This window comes from Carex rostrata, chromosome 27 (genome assembly GCF_964058835.1).
Source record: "Carex rostrata chromosome 27, lpCarRost1.2, whole genome shotgun sequence".
Taxonomy (NCBI): domain Eukaryota; kingdom Viridiplantae; phylum Streptophyta; class Magnoliopsida; order Poales; family Cyperaceae; genus Carex; species Carex rostrata.
Window position 1 is genome coordinate 5,486,549 of NC_135944.1, and position 24,539 is coordinate 5,511,087.

General features: G+C 33.1%; 1 protein-coding gene across 1 annotated transcript in view; it reads left to right on the forward strand.

Annotated features, from left to right (window-relative positions):
- Window positions 1-21,588, forward strand: part of LOC144545048 (uncharacterized) — a 73,609-nt gene extending 52,021 nt beyond the window's left edge. Inside the window, exons 3-4 of the mRNA XM_078293601.1 lie at window positions 20,037-20,086; window positions 20,138-21,588. Of these exons, the coding sequence (XP_078149727.1) occupies window positions 20,037-20,086; window positions 20,138-21,469 (1,382 nt within the window). The 3' untranslated portion in view covers window positions 21,470-21,588. The remainder of the gene's footprint in view (window positions 1-20,036; window positions 20,087-20,137) is intronic.
- Window positions 21,589-24,539: the final 2,951 nt, after the last annotated feature.

Here is a 24,539-nt window from a genome sequence, read left to right on the forward strand (position 1 = left end):
GTATAAAATATTTATTTTTAATTATTTTCATACTATTTTCTGTACAATTATTACCTAAATTTAGATTTGTAAATTTATATCCGTTTGATAGGAGATGAATGGTCTTGATTTCAAAGGAGGTGTCCATTTTTGAGATTGTGGGTGGGAGTCCATATCCTCTCAAGTAACTTAATGTATTACATGTGTTCAATGAAATGTTCAAGCCAAAATAGTATATTTTTAATTATTATATTTGAAAAAAAATAATTAAGGAAAAAATATAAATTAGAATGGAAAATGAAACAAACAAAAATATGAAAAATATACATAATTGTTAAATATCTTCCAAATTTAGACAGATTTATAAATACAAATTTATTATGTAAAATAAAAACCATATTGTATACGATAAAAAGCTTAATAATTAAAGTCAAAATTTCATGTTAATATAATTCTTTTAGTATGTTATACGAAAGATCATACTACTTAATCAATTTAAACAATTTAAACAATTAAATAATTAAACAATTGTACTAGTAATTTAAACGGTTCCAATCGACCCACGGACGACATTTGGGGTGAATCCAATTTGAATGGTAATTCTTTTAGCATGCTCTCTGTTTTGCTTGTGTTTGACATAATTTCAACTGTTGGCTTCCCTTTGAGGTGAATCCAATTTTTTCTGCAATAAATATATACACAATATTAGAATAATTTTATGCAAAATTTGAAGTTAGAATTAAATTGAATTTAGAACAACCCACCTTAATTTATGCAAAATTCATATATGCAACATGCATGTAATGCTATCTAATTTGATGTTCATTTACACATCCATCCAAGCGACAGAATATAACGAGATCGTAAGGCTATAAACATTACACATTGGATCGAAGCTTACAATTGTTGGAACTCCAATTATTTTTTTTGTTTTTAAGGTTCCTGGTACTAACATGATCATTTTAAAATAAATTAGGAATTATTTGATTGCAGATCACCCGTTGATTATTCATAAGAAAATGAACGGTCCACAGTTATTAGCTCAATTTGTTTGAACAAATATTGATGAAATTATATGAAATTGATAATTACAAATATTATTTGGTCACAAGTTATGTATAAAAGTAGGAAATATTTTTTTTGGAATTTATTCATATTATTTGCTGTACAAAAATCATAAATTTCATCATCTGCTGATATTGCTACCCAACACTGACGCTTTACCAACAGTCAGTGTTGGTACGCAACACTGACTGTCTTGATAAACAGTCAGTGTTGAGTACCAACACTGACTATTTTTAAAGAGTCAGTATTGCTACTCAACACTGACGCTTTACAAAGAGTCAGTGTTGAGTACCAACACTGACTCTTTTGAAAAAGAGTCAATGTTGGTACTCAACACTGACTGTTTTTCAAAAGAGTCAGTGTTGAGTACCAACACTGACTGTTTTTAAAGAGTCAGTGTTGCTACTCAACACTGACGCTTTACAAAGAGTCAGTGTTGAGTACCAACACTGACTGTTTTTCAAAAGAGTCAGTGTTGGTACTCAACACTGACTGTTTTTCAAAAGAGTCAGTGTTGAGTACCAACACTGACTGTTTTTAAAGAGTCAGTGTTGCTACTCAACACTGACGCTTTACAAAGAGTCAGTGTTGAGTACAAACACTGACTCTTTTGAAAAAGGGTCAGTGTTGGTGCTCAACACTGACTCTTTTGAAAAACAGTCAGTGTTGGTACTCAACACTGACTGTTTTTCAAAAGAGTCAGTGTTGAGTACCAATACTGACTGTTTTTAGAGCGTCAGAGTTGGTAATCAACACTGACGCTTGAAAAACAGTCAGTGTTGGTGTTCAACACTGACTCTTTTTTGAAAAACAGTCAGTGTTGATAACCAACACTGACTGTTTATAAAGCGTCAGTGTTGAATAACAACGCTGACTGTTATTTAATAAAAGGGTCAGTATAGTGTGAGCAACACTGATGCTTTGCTTAAAAGAGTCGGTGATTAAGGGTCGGTGAAGGGGTTTTTTGTACTAGTGTATCGAGCTAAGAGTACCAATATTTTAATTAGAAGATCTTAAAAATTGCCAAAACGAAATTATATAAATGCCAATGTTGATCTAAACATTCTCCAACTTGAAAATAATTTGGAAAATATATCAAACTTATAATAGCATAGTTCGCCAATAATTCTATTACTATTCATTTTTATAAGCTCTTCAAAAAAAGCATGCAAAGTAGCTATTTTTCTAAATTATTTATTGCAAACGTGTTTTTGTGCTATTTTGGCAGATTTTGGAAAAAGTTGCGTATTTAGGCCAAAAATGGAGCTAAAATTTCATATTTAGGTCATTTCTGAATATAGATTCAGCATCACATGGAGCATGAAACACCTCACATGAAGTGCATAATATGCAAAATACTGAATAACGTTGAAAATCCGATAAGTTAGGTGTCATGCGGATTGGAGCATACTACATATGGCTAGGCATTGAGGCTGCAGATTACATATCTGTGAACTATTTTGTTTGAATTAAATCTCAACTGTTGACACGAATTTTCAGCAGAAGCCTTCTAGAAGAATGTAAATCAAAATAGAAAGCAATGTCCCATGACTACTTTTCTTAATTAAATAATTAATATGACCATATAGTTTTCATCAAAATCATTTTCGGAACCATAGAAAGGTGCTGAAATCACACTGCTGTGGAGCCTACTCAACTCCTAGTACAAGTCCTGACAACATTTTTTTTAATTTTAGTAATTGAAAAAATCAGTTTCCATACATGATTACAACCTTAACAAAAATATCCAGTGGGAAAAAAAAGTATAATTGAAGAAAATGCAGTATACCTTAACTCTCCTTCGTGCCAGCACTAATCAGAATCTATTTTGTTTTTAATAATTTATAGTTTTTGGAAGCTCTTCCGTAGTTTCAATAATATTTTGATCATTGACATAAACTTCAATTATAATGAAAATATTTGTATTTCTTTTCATGAAAATACATGGACAAATTGCATCATTTTTATATCTATATGTTTTAATAAATGTTCAGACCGTTATACCACATACGTCCATATTTCTTTAATCCATATAAACATTTTTACATACTTTATTTATCTAAAATCCTTTAGAGTTTTCATATAAATATTACTATAAATAGGTTGTAATTGCTGTTGTAAACAATATGCTGGTCCCTTTGACTAATTTGCAAAACATATAAAATAGTTGTTGTAAACAGAAATAATTGTTGTTGTAACCTTAATTATTGTGAATAATTCCCGTTAAATACCTAGTGAGTACTATAGACGGTATATGTGTGTATGAAAGGATATCTTTTGAGTTGATGCAGCTCTATTTTCATACGAAATATATAGATTTCCTACAGCAGTTAAAAGTTAACAAATTATGTTGTAAATTGAAGAAACACTACAACAGAAAAGACTATCAGAGACCGGAAAACCGGTCTCTGATAGTTACGTCGCCGGTCGCTGATAGTGATCTCGGTCTCAGAAAGTTAATTCCGGTCGCTGAAAGTACTGTCGCAGATACTCAATCAATAATGTCACCGGTCGCTGAATGACGTCACCTGGTCGCTGATACTTTTTTTGCGACCAATTTGTTTGGTCGCTGTTATTTTTTTGCTGACCTCACGAAGAGGAATCTGCGACCACAATTAACGGTCGCTGATACTATTCTGTCAGATTTTTTTTGGTTATTTACTTTTCTGTCAATTTTTTTGGGTTTTTTTCATTTTATTTTTCAATCGATTCAATTGTAACATTAAATATCATACAAAATTACGGTTTTATATTTGAGATACAACAGTAACAATACCAACACAATAATTGTAATTTTGCCATAGTATATATCAATTACAATTTCCTCAAAATGCTCAAGTCATGAAATAAAAAACAACAACACATATTTCTCAAAATTCTCAATTCTAATTTTCCCAAATTAAGCTAGCCTATTGTTATTTTGCCAAATTAAGCTAACCTATTGTTATTTTCCCAAATTAAGCTAGCCTATTGTTATTTTCCCAAATTAAGCAAGATCATTCCATAAAGAGACCACTACAGTTTTGTTCCTGAAATTTTCAAACATTTTGAAAGGCCATTAGAAACAAAACGAGCAATTACATAAAATTAACAAAGAAAAAGAGTTTGTAAATGACGTCACTTACGAATCATCAGCTATAGTGATATCACGCTTAGGTATGGTTTCATTGTCACTCTTTCTTCTTATGCTAAGGGCCGATGAAACATTTTGCACAATGCCAATTACATCTGAAAGAAGAGAGGATAACAGACCGCATTAGAAAAAAGTATAGCTAAAAAAAAAAAAATTGCAAGTACTTTCAAACATTTTATTTTACAATCGCTTGGTATGCATACCAGAAATATTGTAAATGTAGTATTCTTTTGATCTATCATACCTTACAAATGATTTTGCATGCAAATAACAGAATTACAACACAAATACATACTTTGTGCAAGTAGCAGAGTTACAACACTAATCTAATTCGGTTGACCGAACCGAACCAAATATACATCTTAGGTTGAGCTTTGGATCTCATGCCAAATATACATCTTAGGTTGAGCTTTAGAGGTATGGACAGAGTTCTAGATAACGTTAGCATTTGTTAAACCAAAGTTGCAATTAATTCTTCAAAACAAATTTTTCTGATAATCCACCAGAATTGCTGTTCTTACACCAGTCAAGCGACGGTCCTCCAAATATTACTAAAGTTCACAATAACTTGCAGCTCTTTCTCTAAAATTTAATAAAAGAAAATAAGTAATGAATTTAAACTACACCTTCACCAGCAGCAATGAAAGAAAGTGCATGTCCGGGAGATAGAGCCACCTCCTCCTTTATTCCTTCCACATAGGTCCCCTGTGTTTAATAATTTAAAACTTTCAACTTTAGTTAAGCAAACACCCCGCAAAAATAGTGAGTTCAGAAAAGCCTCTGATTAATACCAAACAAGTTCAATTATATCATAGGTGTTCGGCAAAGTAGAATTTAATTCCAAAGCAAATGGATCTTTCATTCTAACCCATTCTTTCTATAGCATAAGGTATTCCACCACCCGAGAATATCTTATTCTATCTAAAGGAATAGAGAGGGATTTAATTGCAAAATTTTCCATCTATTCCACCTTTTCAACTCAATTCCACTTAATTCAGTGTGCCTGACAAACTTTAAAAAGACAGCGGAGTAATGAAAGCTTATGCACCTGATGGTCTTCTCTCACTCGCAAGTTCTGACCAGTAGGATCAAGCAAGTCATTTATCACCGTTTAATCCGAACTCTGTCCATACCTGAGGGGAAAGATATCACAACCAAAAAAAATTAGAACTTACACTCAGATGCCAGATTTAGAGAGCAGAGAAGTCGAGAAGATAGCTTGCTTGTGCCATGATGGGTCGATCTGGCGAGTTTGTGCTGGTGCGTCTGTGCTGGCGCGATGGGGGTCTGTGCTGGCACGATGCGCGTCTGTGCTGGCGCGATGGTGATGGTTAGGCGAGAGAGCAAGAGAGAGAGAGGATGGTGAGGCGAGAGTGCGAGAGAGAGAGGATGGTGCGGTGAGAGAGTGAGAGAGAGAAATCTAGGGTTTTGATTTGGCGAAGAAGGTTTTATTTTGGCAGAGAAGGGTTTGATGGCGCGTTCGATTTTTTCAGTAGCCGCGTTTTTTTCATTTTTTTTTCAGCGACATTTAAAAAAAAAAAAAAACTTTCTGCGACCAGTGTTGGCGCCGGTCGCTGATACAATTCGTCGCCTAATTTTTATGGAAATTCATTTTTTTCATGAGAAATTGAGTATCTGCAACCGGCGTCAGCACTGGTCGCTGTTACCGGTCGCAGAAAGCCAATTCTGCTGTAGTGAAAAGAAAAGTAAACAAGATATTAAGAATGTATAAAGATGGATATATTTTATTCATGCTTTTCTTGTGTGTCTAATACAAGCTTACAGTGCTCTATTTATAGGTGAAAAGCGTAAATAACAAGCCATTATAAATTAATTGTGTTGATAAATGAGAATTGATAAAACATAAATCCTTAAGGAGAGTTTTGAAATAATTAGTGAAAAGTTGCAAATGAATATCCATAACTTAATTTATTTATAACACAAATCTCATTTGTTTGATATTAGAAGTTGATATTTTGTTGTCAAACATAGTGACGTTCCCAATTGAGAAGTATATGTGATCATTCACGGCTCATGGATGGGCCCAGGCTGTTGTTGATAATATATACAAACAAAACCCATATATATATTATAATATGCAACTGCTTTATTTCACCTACTTCTTTCTCGTTATTAAGAGGAATAATATTTTTTTTCTTCGGCTGTCTAAGACTCTAACAAGCAATGACCTGAGATACCATTATGGATGCATTTAGTTTATAAGCTCGTGCTTTTGTTCATAATTTAAGACTCTTAATTCCTCTGCAAGTTGTCTATTTTCTCCGCTTGCGCCAACAAGTTTTGTAAATTAATTCGACTATTATATATGTCATCACATTAATTACTAATAAAATTAAAATCAAAATGTTGTCTATTAACTGCAAGGTCAGAAAAGTTTTTGAATTTTTTTATATTGTGAAATCTCAATAGAAACATCTAATAGTTTTAACCTTTCTATACAGATAATACCTTTAGATGTCGGCTACTATGTCGTTATTGGTGGCAGTTCGCCCTATATATCACCAGCCTACAAAATCTATCAAATATGTTTCAAACAATGAATTCAAACCGTTATAATCAATCCACTTCAAGTCTAGCGATAAAATTTTCTTGACATTTAATATCAAGTCAACCGATAAAAAAATGATGGAAATTGAATGCATTAAAATTATGTTTTATTTTTTTAAAATATTTAAGAAACGTAAGCACTTAATTTTTTTTTAAAATCATATATCAGTTTGAAGGGTATCCAAATATGAATAGTAATAGAACTATTCGAGCACCTTGCTATTATAAGTTTGAAATTGTTTCCAAATTATTTTGAAGTTGGAGAACGTGTAGATCAGCACTGGCACTTGTATAATTTGGTTTTGGCAATTTTTAAGATGTTATAATTAAAAGATTGGAACTCTTAGCCAGTCAGTCTAAGAAGGAAAAAATGATGTTGTGTTAGTTTCTCAATACTCAGATAGATAACTAATATTGTCTCAAACATCTAATCTTCTATTATTTTTTTAAAGATTGAGTCTAAGAAAGGAATCTTGTGGGGTTATATTCTTTGTTAGAGTCTTAGTTAGTGCACGGAAGAAAATTTTATTCTATATTCCTGTTTAAAAAGACAAAGAAATAGGGTAGAATAAAATTTTATTGAGGCAAGTGGTCAAGTGGAGAAGAGACGACTACAAATCCTCTGTTTCTCACTCTTAGTCCCTCTCTGCTGCAAGCTCTGTAGATTCAACCTTTTAACACACTACTATAATTTATAGTATTACCAAAACCAGGAAATCAGTTTTTCTATAGGCATAACATTGGAAAACGTCCTGAAATCGTCATTTTCGTGCGATACCATTGGAAATACAACTGTTGGTACAACTCTCATTGGAAATATTGTTTATTTCCATGGACACCGTTGGATAATTATTTCCATGCAATTACTCATGGAAAAAGGCCGCGTGCATGGAATCCACCTATGTATTTCCATGGACAATGTATGTGGGACCCACCCCTGTATTTCCAAGGCAAACGGATGTGGGACCCACATGTTTATTTTCAAGGGCCCCATGCGTGGGACCCACCCCAATATTTCCAAGGCAAATGGACGTGGGACCCACATGTTTATTCCAATGGCCACATGTGTGGGACCCACCCCAGTATTTTCATGGTTATCGAATGTCGGCCCCACCAGATTATTTCCATGGGTAGCGTGTGTAGGACCCACACTAGTATTTCCAAGGCAAGCCGATAGGGAACCCACCTGTTTATTTTCAAGGGCAGCGTGTGTGGGACTCACCCCAGTATTTCCATGGTTATCTAATGTGGACCCCACCAGATTATTCCCATGAGATAATATTTGCATGGGAAGATTATTTTTAATGCTCCAAATATACAGCCATGGAAATACAAACATAAATGACATCATATTTGTATGCACTCCCATACAATCCTCCCTGCACCAATTAGGTACTCCCATGTATTACCTATTTACCATTGATTGAGAACACATTGATAAATAAATCAAAAATATCAAAAAAAAGAAGGAAAATACATTCATAAATAGATCAATATCATTTATTGTTTGTAAAGCATGAACAAAGTGTAATCATCATGCACTGTCTTCTTGAATAAACCAAACCTCCATTACAACAACAGTACTCTATAATTGGCAGATCTTACCATATAAATACCCAAAATATACCCACTATGAGTTAACAAAAATTCACAAAATAGAAGTCCATTCCTGTTGTCATATGTTAGAACTTTTAAATTCACAAAAAAATGTACACCTTTGCACATTAGAAGCTAATGCTGGTTCATATGGAAGGTAGACTGCTCGAACCATTTGTCCTCACCCCTTGTCGAGTCATCATTTCCAGCTTGAGCATGATTTAGTAGTGCTTGAAACCCCAATCCCTGGTTTGGTTGCATAGGAAAAACAAGACCCTATGTATACCACATAGAAACATAGAAACAACATGTTATTGTTACCAAGATCATCTATGCATATACACCCTCAAGTAATGAACTTAACACTACTCATTGGAATCATGAGTTTTGGAAATATATATTATTTGACATGATTTTGCATTGTACAATCATTTAATGTGATTGCTGGTTGATCTAATGGCTTATCAGTTACATCAATTTGGTTATACTTCACCCTTTTTATTTCAATTTGAATGTACTTATAACAGTAGCTACATAAATCCTCATTAGCAGATTTTAATAAGAAGTTAAATTTGAAAGCAACAATATTTAACTCATTACCTGGGAGATGTATCTGCATAAGCGAAGTTCCTCCATACATTATATACATGAAACCCTAAAGTGGATATTTGTTGCAAGTATGCATGACTCACTACTTTGGTCTCAACGTGCGTTCATACATTTTATACATGCAAGAGAATATACATCTAGCCGGCCTGGAGCTACTATCGTGGGGTCGATCAATTTCATACTGCTGAAAATAGCAAGCGTTTTATAGAACACCTACTGGTTCATAGTTGCTTCTTAATATTTTCTATGATTTTGTTATCAGAGGATAATGAACTATACATTGATTTCACACATGTATAGTGTTGAATTTATGCAATTTCTGAGGAGAGATTATTTTGAGAAAACAATTATTTCATTCAATTTTTTTCTTTACACTGTTTCCATTCCTATATATATTACAAACATCTAAGCTACTGTTTTGTTACCGTTTGTACCTTGTACCTATGTACAGTATACCTATTTGTTGAATATATGCAAGGAGGCCCCTTTACTTCCTTGATTTAATCCTAGCCTTCTATTTCTAGATCTATGATGATTATTAATTTGAGATCCTAGATCCTATTTCTCAACACTCCCCCTCAAGCTTGGAATGTATATATCATACAATCCTAGCTTGCTTGAAATTTTTTCAAATGAACTCGGGTCCAAGCCTTTGGTGAGGATATCCGCTAGTTGATCTTCACTCTTAACGTATGGTGTTTCTATTTCCTTTGCTTGAACTTTTTCTCTAATGAAGTGACAATCCACTTCTATATGTTTGGTTCGCTCGTGGAATACCGGATTCGATGCGATATGTCTTGCGGAGTTATTATCACAATACATCTTCATTGGTTGATCACAAGCAATGCCTATTTCTTTGAGTAGATGTTTTATCCAAGTTAATTCGCATGCGGTTGACGCCATGGCACGATATTCCGCCTCCGCGCTAGATCGTGCTACAACGTTTTGTTTCTTGCTTTTCCATGTGACTAAATTTCCGCCTACAAATGTGCAAAAGCCGGTAGTGGATTTTCTATCAAAACTTCCAGCCCAATCTGCATCGGAATAGCCACATATGATATTAGAATTATTATTTTTCATCCAAATTCCCTTGCCGGGATTTTTCTTTAAATACCTTAAAATTCTATTTATTGCCTCTAGGTGTGGAGTTCTTGGCGAGTGCATGAATCTACTAATTTGGCTTACGAAAAAAGAAATATCTGGACGGGTGACCGTTAGATAAATTAGCTTTTCAACTAGCCTTTGAAATTGGTTTATGTCTTTAATTGGTTCACCATCCTCATCATTTAATTTATGCCGGTTATCAATTGGGGTAGAGATTGGTTTGCATCCTAATTTACCGGTTTCCTTTAAGAGGTCTAAAGTATACTTTCTTTGGGAGATGAAGAGTCCCAATTTTGAATGTGCTACCTCTATTCCTAGAAAATATTTTAAATATCCAAGGTCTTTGATGTCAAATTTTTCTTTTAATTGGCTTTTAACTCTTTTAATTTCTTCTACGTTATTTCCGGTAACTATAATATCATCTACATATACTAGTACAAGGGTTATATTTTCTCCATCATTTTTAATAAATAATGAATGATCGGCACTACAAATTTTAAACTTGCAAGAAATTAAATAAGAGCTAAGTTTTCCATACCATGCCCGTGGAGATTGCTTCAATCCATAAATCGATTTATTTAACCTACAAACTAAATTAGAATTGTTTTCCAATTTATGGCCGGGTGGTAGGTTCATATATACCTCTTCTTCAAGTGTTCCTTGAAGAAAGGCGTTTTTTACATCCATTTGGTACAAATTCCAATTGTTATTCGTCGCAATAGAAAATAAAATTCTAACGGTATTCATTTTAGCTACCGGGGCAAAGGTTTCATTGTAATCTATTCCATATGTTTGAGTATACCCTTTGGCAACTAATCTAGCCTTGTACCGTTCTATGGTACCATCACTATTATATTTGGTTTTGTATACCCATTTGCAACCAACGGGTTTTTTGTTTTTTGGTAATTGTACAATTACCCATGTCCCATTTTTTTCAAGAGCTCTTAGCTCTTCCTTCATGGCACCACACCATACCGGATCAATTATGGCTTCTTGGTAGTTATTTGGTTCTAGTGTTCTCTCAATGGAGGTGAGAAATGCATTATAAGAAGAAGAAATATTTTTATATGATATGAATTCTTGTATAGGGTATTGCACCGTATAGGTCTCATAGTCTCTAAGTCTAGTGGACGGTATTGGTGTTCTTAAGGACCGTCTAACTTCTTGATTTTCTTCTATCTCATTATCATTGGTTTCAATATTTTCTATTGTTTCTTCAACAACACTTGTCTCAATCTCTTGGTTATTATCTTGTGTAACTAATTGGTCATTTACATGAGGTAGTACCGTTGGTTCCAAATTTATTTGGTCACTTGCATGTGGTGTCTCACTCATTTCCATTGTTTTGAAATATGACTTATCTTCACAAAATATAACGTCTCTAGACGTAAATAATTTTTTTGTTATAGGATCATAACACTTATATCCCTTTTTAAATGAGGAATATCCCAAAAAAATAGTTTTGGTTGACATATAGTCAAATTTATCTTTTCTTTTAATTTTTACAAAGCATACGCAACCAAATACTCTTAGATAATCAAAATTAATTTTTCGTTGGTAAAGGATTTCCATTGGACTTTTATTTTGTAAAATAACGCTTGGTAATCTATTTATTAAATGAGTGGCGCAAAGGATGGCATCCGACCAAAATTTTTTTGGAACATTATTTTGAAATAGTAATGCACGTGTCATTTCCAATAGATGTCTATTTTTTCTTTCCGACACTCCATTTTGCTCGGGAGTGTTTATGCAAGTAGTTTGATGTATGATTCCTTTTTCTTTAAAAAAAGTTGTGAAATTTTTGTTTACAAATTCCGTTCCATTATCCGATCTAAAAATTTTAAGTTTTGCATCAAATTGATTTTCTATGAGACATAGAAATTCTTTAAAGCAATTGAAAACCTCATCTTTTGATTTTAATAAATACAACCAAGTAGTTCTAGAAAAATCATCAATAAATATAACAAAATATTTGAATCCATTATAAGAGTTAATTGGGGCCGGACCCCATACATCGGAGTGAACTAAATCAAGCAATGCTTCACTTTTGCTATTTGATTGGAAAAAAGGAAGCTTTGTTTGTTTTGCCAACTTGCATATATCACAATTGATACAATTTGAAAATGAAAAATCTAGTGCACTATTTAAAATCTTGTTGGAAGGATGCCCAAGCCTCTTATGCCAAATGTCTTGGTTAATAGATTTAGCGGAAGCACAAACGTTTAATTCTTGTAAATTCAAGAGATAGTGTTCATTTTCAAGAAAACCTTCCCCAATCTTCCTCCCGGTTTTCCGGTCCTGAAAGATAACATTTTTATATGAGAAAATTACGTCACAATTAAACTCATATGTTAGTTTTTTTACGGAAATTAGATTTATAGGGAATGTATCAAGATATAGAACATTATGAATTTTTTTGTTAAAAATATCAATTTCTCCTACACCATTAATTTGTGCTTTCATACCATTGGCCACTAATACAAATTGATTATTTTTTGCCATGTCTAAATTTGTAAGAAGGTCTTTATTTCCAAACATATGGTCAGTGGCACCGCTATCTATAATTATTTGATTATACAAATTTAAATAATTTGAGTTAGAGACAATACCACAAGTGTTGTTTGAATTTTTCTTGGAGAACCACACAGAGAACTGCTCAAAAAACTGCTGCATCGGATCTGACCTGCTTGACCCGCCAGCGCCATCTGGGTTAGACCCTGGTTCACTTGAACCAATCATTTTTATTGGCCGGTTGGGTTCAGTTTGAGCAAAATAGCCCCCACGCGACTCAGCCCCTTTCTTTCTCTTCTTCCCTTCATTCCAGTCCGCCATTTTCACGTCTCCCCCTCCCCTCTTTGAATCCCACCACTTCGGCCTGAGATGTGGGTGAAGAAAATAACATTTTTCGGCTTGGTGACCCTCCTTTTTGCAGTGAGAGCATCTATCTCCCTTGATACTTGACCGGTTTGAGTAATTTGGGAAGTTAGGGTTTTTTCCGAAATTGGGGTTTTTTGTGGCAAAGCTATGAGTCTCGTGTCCCTCGCTGCCACCGACTTGTGGACCACTCATAGCAAGCCGTCGGCTTTCTTCTTGCTCCACCATGGTGGTAATTTGAGCAAAGGAGGGAAGGGAAGTTGTTAAAAGAAGTTGTGATTTCACGGCTTCATAGCTTGGATTGAGACCCGCGAGATATTGGAAGATTTTATCTTCTTCTTCTCTCTGAATGGCTATTGGATCTGGTATGGGTGGCCGATAAACTCGAAGTTCATGCCATTTCTTTTGAAGAGCACCTAGGTACTCTATATTACTCCTTGACCCTTGTTGTTCTTGCTGGATTTCTAGTTTTAATCGATAAATGTGGGAATTGTTGTTTTGTCGGCCATACATCGTTTTTATGCCTTCCCACAGTGAGAAAGCTGTTTCATGGCCAAGGAATATTTCTGAAACACTCGGCTCCATGGATTGCATGATCCATGTCATGACTCTGTCATTCTTAGATTGCCACTGTTTTCTTGCCTTTTTTTCGGCCTCAGTTGCCTCATCTTTCTTTTTTGGAACCGGCTTTTCAGACTCTCCTGTGATGAATTCTAAAACCTCTCTTCCACTGAGAGATAATCTTGCGGCACTTGCCCATGAGAGATAGTTTTGGCCGTTGAGCAATGAGTTTGTGAGTTTTGAGGTATTGGTGGCTTCTTTCGAATGCTGCCCCTCTGAAGCCATCTCTTTGACGTGCTAGACTTCTGTTTATGGGTTTTGATTTTGCTTGTGTATATACCAGTTTTGCTGGTAAGAATTTGGAAGATATTTTTTCGGTCACAGAGACTGATGCTCTGATACCATGTTGAATTTATGCAATTTCTGAGGAGAGATTATTTTGAGAAAACAATTATTTCATTCAATTTTTTTCTTTACACTGTTTCCATTCCTATATATATTACAAACATCTAAGCTACTGTTTTGTTACCGTTTGTACCTTGTACCTATGTACAGTATACCTATTTGTTGAATATATGCAAGGAGGCCCCTTTACTTCCTTGATTTAATCCTAGCCTTCTATTTCTAGATCTATGATGATTATTAATCTGAGATCCTAGATCCTATTTCTCAACATATAGTTTATTGGAAAAAAATATGATCATGTTAAGTGCATGTAAACCAATTAAAGTACTATTTTCAATGCTTATTAATATATAATATATAATATTTTTTATAATTACCCGATCGGGTAACAGATATGAAATAGGCTTTACCCATACCCTTACCAGTTTAGATAGCGAAAAAAAATCCTTACATGTAAAGTATGAAAAAAGAAAAAGCTTACCTGTACCCGTTTTATCGGGTACAATACAGTTTGGGTAAACGGATAAAAGGGTGTCATTGACACTCATCCACCCCCAACGTGCCAATGTGAGAAACATATATTGATAGAAATTCTACGCAACAACACGGGGGCAACTAGAAAATTTTGATAGGGTGGATTAAAATTAAAATGCAAAATATGTGGTGAGTGAGATTTGAGCACCAGTCTTCTCAACCACAAAATAGAATTTAACTACTAGATTACAACTAAACATTTAGTATTTATTGAGAGGAGTTAGATTATATAAAAAAAAGTTCCTTTAATTTTAATATACATAATTAAAATTTTAAAATCATATGAGTAGCTAGTCATTTTTAACTAAATCTTAGATCCGCCTCTGCGCATCATTCCGAACAACAGCTGTTGCAGCTCTGTTTTTGTTCTCCTACCTATGGATTTCTGTAACAACTCATTTCACATATACTACATATATAATGGAATGTCCTACAATTGTTGATGAAAAGTCAACGCTGAATTCTTTGATATTATGCTATCATTCATTGCTCATGGGTTTTGCAGAGGTTGTTCTTCAATTTTTTTATTAAAAAAATTTCATAATATACAACACCTCTAAATGTTGCTCTACGCCTATACCTACATGTTGTCTTTTCTTAAAGGTTCCTTTTGTAATCTTTTCCGACTATACTGACGAAATTAACAATATGTGATTTAAAACTCTGAATAAATTACAATAGTATAATTTTATTTTATAAAAAATAAGTAAAAAAGTAATGTAATTATAAAAATTAAACAATATAAAAAAGCTACGATTTTAATTCATAAGGGAGGCTTAGTCGTTCCGGATTAGATTTTCGATCCGTTGACGTGTAATATATACTCATTCCTTGGTTCACGACTAATTCTAGTATTATTCATTCTTAGCAACTCCTCAAACATAATAGACGATTAAAATAGGTTTTTACGTTTGTTTCATTCGGGAACTATTCGCTCCACCAACTAGCTGGAGTACTAGTTGAACCTTATTGGTAGTTGTAAATTCTCTGACAAATACATGTGATGGCTTACTTGCACAAGCTGTTCAATGAATTATTATCAAGACACCAAATGAATCACAAAGCTAGGCCGTGTAATTTCAATCTACAAAATGTTAGCTCCTCCACCAGTGGATCATTTACCAGCGTCAACCTGTGAACTCTGAGCTAGATGTGTATCTATAAGAACACAACATGCTAAGCTATGTCCGATTTAGTGCGAGATGTTCTAGGTACTCCCGTCTTGACGGTTGTATCAGAGCATGTGCTACAAGCTTGATTAGTACAACATGATGCATTTCGTATAGCAAGAAGGGTTCTTGATAAGTCCGACGGCAGTACAAGCTTTGATTTGTACCAAAGATTGACTAAGAGCATGTGCTACAATCCATATCTCTCTTGATCTAACTTATAATATAATTACTGCTGTTTTATTTTCTAACTTACATGAATTATGAACATATGCATATTCCAATGAAGCCAATAAAGCACCCATTAATATTAGAATATATTTTTTCTTGATAGTGGAATTGATTTCCGTCACATTTTATTGAATTTTAGAGTGGAATAGAGAGTGGATTAATGGTGATTTTATTGATTGTTGTGTGTTTTTACATTGTCTATACATGAGTATATATAGTCTAAAATTCTAACTAGCCGTTGGGCTAATCCCAAAATTACCTATGCTGTAATCTATATCCTAATTGTGTCTTAATTGTAAAGATTCACTAGCTGTTACATGAATCAAGCTATATACCAAAAATAGTTGAACAGTTGTACAATTGGAGGCTAGTTTATTTGTTGCCTAAAACTGCCAATGATGAATATTCTAAGGCTAATGATCTTTATTGTTCAATACTCCCTCTCAAGTTGGGTTCGAATAATTTGATTGAGCCCAACTTGCTAGGTATGTTTAGATGACTAGTCTTGTCGAGTGCTTTGGTAAAGATACATGTCAGCTGTTCTTTGCTTCTTATGAATGGAGTTTCAATTTCTCCTGACTGTACTTTTTTCCTGACAAAGTGACAGTCTACCTCTATGTGTTTTGTTCTTTCATGAAACACTGGATTTGATGCAATATGTCGTGCAGCTTAATTGTCACAGTACATTTTCATTGCTCTCTTGTTCTCCATCTTCATGTCGCTAAGTAGTTGCTTGATTCATATGAGCTCACTCGCTCGCAGTGAATGCCATGGCTCGATATTCTACTTCTTGCTCTTTCATGTGACCATGTTGCCACCTATAAAGTTACAAAATACCGTGGTTGATTAATTTTGTTAACACACCGACATTTTGATTAATCCCATGGTTGATTAATTTTGTCTATATTAACCCACCGACATATTCTTTTACATGCTGTTGATTAATTTTGTTATTATTCTCAAAAACTTGTTCAATTTCTTTTTATCCTCAGACTATTTCTGAACTCAGTTTATTTATTTCTATTTAGCCGCAGAAAAATAATCCACCATTAAGAGTTACAAGAAATTTATCTTTGCCATTATATTCTTGCTCTTACTCAAAAAAAAAATTATGATTTAATGGAAAATGTGAATCATCCGTAACATGATGCTAACTAAATTAGACATTGCAATGTTAGCTAACCATATTAATAATTGTTTATTTCTTTTCTGTTGCATTAAAGAAATATGTCGGATCAATCAACAGCATATATATAAAACTTAATTATGAGTATGACATGTCTTGGTATTATTTTTGGTGCTATATTTTTGAAATTAAATGTGTTTTAATCAAAAGGTAGCAAAACATGTTGCCGCAGGAGGAGAAGATATATAGAGTGAGAAAACAAAGAAACAATAAGGGGACGGGGCAAAAAAATAAGAGAGAGCGCGGAAAAACAAGACATATCAATCATATTCTTATTAGAAAATGTTATTTTTCTTCTATATTATTTTGAGGTACAGTTGAACTTTCAAGTTATAGGGAACAAATGTAAATGAGGATCAGTCATATAAAATTTTCTTGCTACGAATGAGGATCAATTTTATACTATTTGTAACATATTACTATAATTTATATAGAAAATAAGACACAAGTATAAAAATTTAGAAAAAAAAAATAACTAGAGATAAATTGATCTCATTCAACTAAAGTGCCTCCGCCCCCATATTATTCTAACTAGACATTTAACTCCATGATGACTATTTAATAAGTTAAGAAAAAAGAGTTTTGAGAAATAAGTAATAAATTAAAAATTTATAAAAGATTAAAAATATCTGTAAGGAAATACAACAATTAATTCTATTATTTTTTAAATTTCATAAGAGTCAAGTCTGCTCGTGCATATATTAAAACTAGGGTTGAGTCAAGTCTGCTCGTGCATATATTAAGACTTAGTCGTCCTAATTAGACTTTGGATCCATTGACCCGATCGAGGAGCAAAAACTGAATCTACACAGCTTGCTACACAGAGAGCGAAGCAGAGGATCTGTAGTCTTCTCTTGTCCACATGACTACCTCCCTATAAAAAAACTCCTATGCTTTCTAATTCGCCACAGAAAGAGTCAGAGAGAAGAAGACAGGCGTGCTCTCATTTTGGGTATGTAGTTCTCTCTAATTATCAGCATCTTTTTTCTTTTTCTTTTTTTGTATAAAAATTCTGATTGGGTGATCCAGATCTTAGTGGATCCTCTTTCGGTAAGTTTAGGCAATTGTTTCAGTGTATGTATATGCTTACTTGATCTGTTTGTGAATTTATGTGTTTGACAATTTCAATGTGTGCCTTGTGTTTTGTTTAATTAAGATCAATCATAATATATAACTCCCTCAATGATACTCATCCTACTAGTCTTTTCTGTTTAAAAAGACGAATGAAACAAATTATGGGATCTTTTCTTACTTTAGAGGGTGAAACAAATAAATTTGAGATTTCACTCGCTAAATAAATTACGATAGTATAATTTCATTCTATAACATAGACTAAAAAGTATAAAAAAAAAAAATAGAAAATAAAAAAAAAATTACTAATTTTTAATTCGCCTCGTCGTCATTTGGAGAAATAGCCGTAGAGGAACATAGGCGTACTGCTGATCTCCTCTTTGGTACAATTCTCTCTGCATTTCTTCTCTAATTATTCTCAACACCTTTTATTTCATGCTAGTTTTTATTTCTCCAATTCTTGATTGGGTGATTCATATATTACTGGATCTTCTCATTGGTAAGTTTTCACAGCATATATATACAGGTCCAGTGTATAAGTGATGACTAGAATACTAGATATATATGTTTGTCAAAAGTTGTCTTGGGAGATATGTTAGTTTCATATCCCAGTGAATGTGTGCCTTTTTTTTAGTTTTCTTTGTGTTTTGTCAACTTTTTCATCTCATATATAGTAAATGGTTACATTAATTAGATCTGTTACATTTAAACATTTGCGGTAGATTTGTGTAGATCATTTTAAGACTGAATAGTGATCTGAATTCTAGTTTTAAGTATTAAGCAGAGTACCTCGTTTGTAACAATTTTTATATATCTAGGCTTAACGCTACGTTTAAATCTTTAACTATCTCAAGGGGTTAAATCTTGTTTTTAGTCAAATGGCAATTAATAATATTTAGACTAAAATATTAATAACACAATTTGGGCAAAAGTGAAATTAGTGTTGACGTATATAAGTTGTATTTTACATATTAAAATGTGGCTGAAGTTTAAATTAGTTTAAAAAAGAAAGGTATATATCTCATAGTGTAACAATTATATATATATATCATACGTCATCTCATATTGACCTTTGTTATTATAGTGGGAATTATCTACAAAGTTTTCATTTCCGTGTTGGTTGTTTTAGCTAGCTAGAATGTCAATGAAATAATTTTATATATCCTTTTACCTGATTCATTTCGTATTTGATAAAATAGGTATCATCGAGTAAAAAAAAATTCGGTTAATTTGACAAGTATGGACACAGATTAAAAACTTTTTTGTTAGTTTATTGGATAAGAATATGTATATAAGAGATATTTTGTACTCCTTAGAAGATAATTGATAAGATAAGTTTTATTGTATATTATGATTACATTAATTTTACAACGCTATGTAAGTTTTATTATATAATTATTGCATTAATTTTACAACATTTTATACAATATTATTTTAGGAAAATTATAATAAAATTAATTTGTCCAACATATTATATTGTTTTATTTAATATAAATTTTTTTACAATTTTCGTTTAATTAGTAATTTACATTGTAAAATAATGGTATATAGATAACCATTTTTATATTTAATATAAGCTCTCAATTTAATTGGTAATTATCCATAATTCGTTTCGTTACCCGTTATCTTAAAGGATAAGGTTAATGACCTGAGTAGGATTAATTATTTTATATGAGTATAAAAATGCCCTCGCTGATCCTTAGTTTTACCCATTTGACACCCCTAGTTTTACTTTTGTAAATTGATTAGTTTGTTTACGTGAAAGCAACAAATTATCTAATGAAGCCATAACTTTTAATTGATTAACCTGGATATGGTTTTGTCATGCTTCTTAGATTAGCATCTGTACGTATTCAATATTTAATCACCCTCCACCTTATTTCAGAACACATCTTGTTTGTGGATTAATCAAGAAGAGGGTCAGAAATGAGTAATGATAACATGCAACCAGTAGCTGGTGACCAAGAACTAGTAGAAGAAATGGATGATTCCCAAGAACTAGTAGATGAAATTTCCACAACAACAGAAACGAGTAATGATGACCATGAACTGGTAGATGAGTGGGTTGTGGAGATAGAAGGTCACCTAGAGAACCCCGACAACTCCCGTGCAACCAGACATCCATCAATGGATAGCTACAGGGAAGAATATCCATCAATAATTGGTAATTGGAAATGTTGGGATGATTTTGGGGCCTCTTTCCTACCTGAAAACCTAAAGTGGATATTTGTTGCAAGTATGAAGCACTACTTTGGTCTCAATGTACGTTCATACCTTGTATACATGCAAGACAAGGTAGATCTAGCCTGGAGCTACTATCGTGGGGTCGATCAATTTCGTACTGCTGAAAATAGTAAACGTTTCATAGAACACCTACTGGTCCATAGTTGCTTCTTAATATTTGGGATGATTTTGTTATCAGGGAAACAGGAACTAAAGGATATTTGGTTAGAAATAATTAATAAGGACAATCCAAAAGGTCTATCGGATAAAGACATTCAAAATATGATAGACTTTATAACACTAGAACTAAGTCGGACTAGACGTTACATGATGACCATGAACTACCAGATGCCGTGGTTTGTTATCGAAGCCGTATATGCAGAGCTTTCCAACATGAGCAAATATTTTGTTACCCCAACCCTCAAAATTGCGTACTTATTCTGTGACAGCTTCAAGCGAACCTCTCTTAACAAAATTGACGGAGGTGGTACCGTTCCAGAAGATGGCTTCAAACATCTACTACACATCTGCCATTGGTCTCGAACCACCGATGGGATGTATGTGGTGGATGAGTCAATAACGAAGTCCATTGGCCACTTCTATATACCTAGTGCAACAGAGTTGCAATTATCTCAAACTGTTTTCATAAATAGTGAGAGTGCCTCCATTGATGTGTCTTACCGTGACGGGAGAATATCTGGAGTGTTGCAATTAACACCCTGGCACCTTTTCAATGATTCCCCTAAATTCTATGAAATTCTTTTAAGATTTGAAGGCCTGTACGGGCTCCGATGTGGGCTCCCCTTCTCGTCCTATGTTACATGTATGGCGAACTTGGTAAAAACTGAAGAAGATGTGAAAGTATTGCGAGCGAATGACATCATCCCAGGCACGAGTTTTGACGACAAGAATGTTTTGCTCACTGTTCATGAGCTCAAAACTTTAATTAATGATACTATCAGAATGCCGAATGAGCTTTTTAATTTGGAGAAGAAGGTGATGGCACATCATAAAAAAAGTGTCTACAGAGTAATTGGAGAGTTCAAGAAACGCTACTGCTCCAATACATGGATAATTATCTCCGTCATCGCTGGCATCTTATTGTTTGCGCTTACGTTTATTCAAACCATATATGGTACGCTTAGCTACTACAAACAGTGATTGCGTTGAGCTAAGTATAAACCTATATTTTTACATCATCTTGTATTCTTTTTTTTTTTCTTTTTTTATTTCATAATGTATGCAATTTATATTGTGTGAGCACCGGTGTTTTATCTTAATTCAATTCACTATGTTGTTTGTTGTGACATCCTGCATGTATGTTTTTTTTTTCAATGTATGTCATTTGTCATTTTTTATGTGCCTGTGTGCGACAATGTGTGATTTTTATCTTTGCACTCATTGTACAATATACAAGTATATGTATATGTATGGATCTTCACCTAATTAACTAACAACTTATATATTCAACCATACAAGTATATGTATGGTTCTTTCTTTATTAAAATTAAAATTTTCTTATGAGAAGTTGAGAACATACAATTCCTCCGAATCATGAGTGTCTCCAAAAGTTATAATTTCTCATATTAATTAATTTGCTCCCATGCCAATTGGTAATCTGTAATTAATTAAATCTATGCTTTAAGCAAACCAAGGCCTTTCTACAAAATTTAATTTACACTCATGCCAATAATCAACAAATCTCTATGCTTTAAGCTATCCAAAATTTTAATATTGATTTGAGGATATCTCTTCAATAAATAAAAAGGAAAAAAAAAGGTTTGAAATGAATTAAAAAAAAAACCTGGTGACCCGATGCCTTATTGCAGTTCTATCGATGGCAGATTTTATTGCAACTCAATGGGTGCTTAGCCGCCCCTATCATTTTAATTATCATAATTATATATTAAAATTTGATTGAATTGTTTTTCCTTTAAAATTTGATATAGATTAATCCCCCTCACAAATTATCTAATGTGTGTTTGTAATCTAGTGGTGTAGACTTGGATTATGTTTATAGTTCAATCCTTCTCACAAATTAGCTATATACACATGTAATATGTAGTTTCTGGTTGTCAACAAAGACTCAGTCTAGCACTAATTCAAACAGAAATTCAGCTAGCTAGCATTATACCGAAACCCAAAACTCAAAATCTAGTGTTGCAATTCTAATATAAAGACAGTTTGCCTATTAAAACCCCAACTGGAATGGAAATCCATACTGAGCTCCATTTAATTGTAATTAACTTATAAATTATTTATTTAAGGCCCAAGAGTTCCTTACTGGGCCCAGCCCATTTCTACATACTATGAATGGACCGAGTAGCATGATCTCGGCTTTGTTATCTGGTCCGTATCCTCTGAGGTAACATAATATTTTAGCTTACAATATATGACCGTCCGTTTAGAATTCGAGGTGTCAAAACAGATCGGACGGTCTAGAACCAAAAACAAAATTTGTGTTACTTTAGTGATCCTTATTCGGCGTTGTTTTCCCCAAAATTCGAGGTGATGCATGGCACATCATAAAAAAAGTGCCTACAGAGTATATGGCGAGTTCAAGAAACGCTACTGCTCCAATACATGGATAATCATATCTATCGTTGCCGACATCTGTTTGTTTGTCCTTACTTTTATTCAAACCGTATATGATACGCTTAGCTACTACGTACAAACAATGATTGAGCTAAGCTAAGTATAAACCTATATTTTTACATCATCTTTTATTCTTTTCTTTTATGCATTTTAAATTGTGTGAGCACCTGTGTGGGACAATGTGTGATTTTTACCTTTGCTCTCGTTGTATAATATACAAGTATATGTATTATGTATATGTATGGATCTTCACCTAATTAACAAACAACTTATTCAACTATACAAGTATACGTATGGATTTTTCTTTATTAAAATTAAAATTTTCTTATGAGAAGTTGAGAACATACAATTCTCAAATCATGAGTGTCTCCAAAAGTTTTAATTTCTCATATTAATTAATTTGCTCCCATGCCAATTAGTAATCTGTAATTAATTAAATCTATGCCTTAATCAAACCAAGGCCTTTCTACAAAATTTAATTTGCACCCATGCCAATAGTCAATAAATCTATGCTTTAAGCTATCCAAAATTTTAGTATTGATTTGAGGATATCCCTTCAATAAATAAAAAGGAAAAAAGGTTTGAAATGAATAGACAAAAAAACTTGGTGACCCGATGCCTTATTTCAGTTCTATCGATGGCGGATTTTAATGCAACTCAATGAGTGCTTAGCCACACTCTATGATTTTAATTTTTTTAATTATATATATTAAAGTTTGATTGAATTATTTTTTCTTTACTTTTTTAATTATATATATCGCTCTCTTGCTTTATCCCTCGGCATAGACTAGCATGTTTAGATTTACTTGACAGAGAACGACCATGTGCAGCCCACAGAGAAATGATGCTTGGGAAATGACTTAGAAAAAAATAGAGAGAGATGAAATATATATAATAGGAAGAAACAGATCAATGGCATGGAAAAATTTGTATTTCTTTAATCACACACTGATTGTACAATAAAACCGTGTAGAATTAATGGAGCATCTCAAATAAGCATGTTCGAAAATGCGCCCAGAACATCCAAAAATGCCCTCCAACATTTATACATGATTTTAATTAAAAATCATGTCCAATTTGACCATATTTTCAGAGTAAATTTTGGGAACAATGTTTTTTGTTTTGCAGTTTAGTGGATATATATATATATATAAAGTGTATGTTCACGTTTTACATAATACTGCAAGCATATTTTAATACGGAAGACATAATAAACAAATGTAAATAACAAATTATTTTAAATTATGAGATCAGAATGTGAGACATGATTAAATATGAAACAAATTATTTTAACCTTGCTCAATTAGTAATTATATTTTACTTGAACTACAAAACTCTAACATAAGAGGATACGAATGTAAATAACGATAGCTTCTTGAAAATGAAGTAAAAAAATGTGATATGCGATTGAGATTTTCAAAATCATTATTTGAATTGCCCCATGGTAAAAACCTGGGTGCGCGTTTCGAAACATAAAAGTAGTGAGTCCGGAAAATATCAAAACAATATAATTTCAGCCTAATAACGAGTCAATTTTAATATAAAGATCATATATGATATATGTTGAATAGTTCAAATCGACTATTCGGAAATACATGTGAGGATATATGGAAAATTTAATTTTGTAATTTGATAG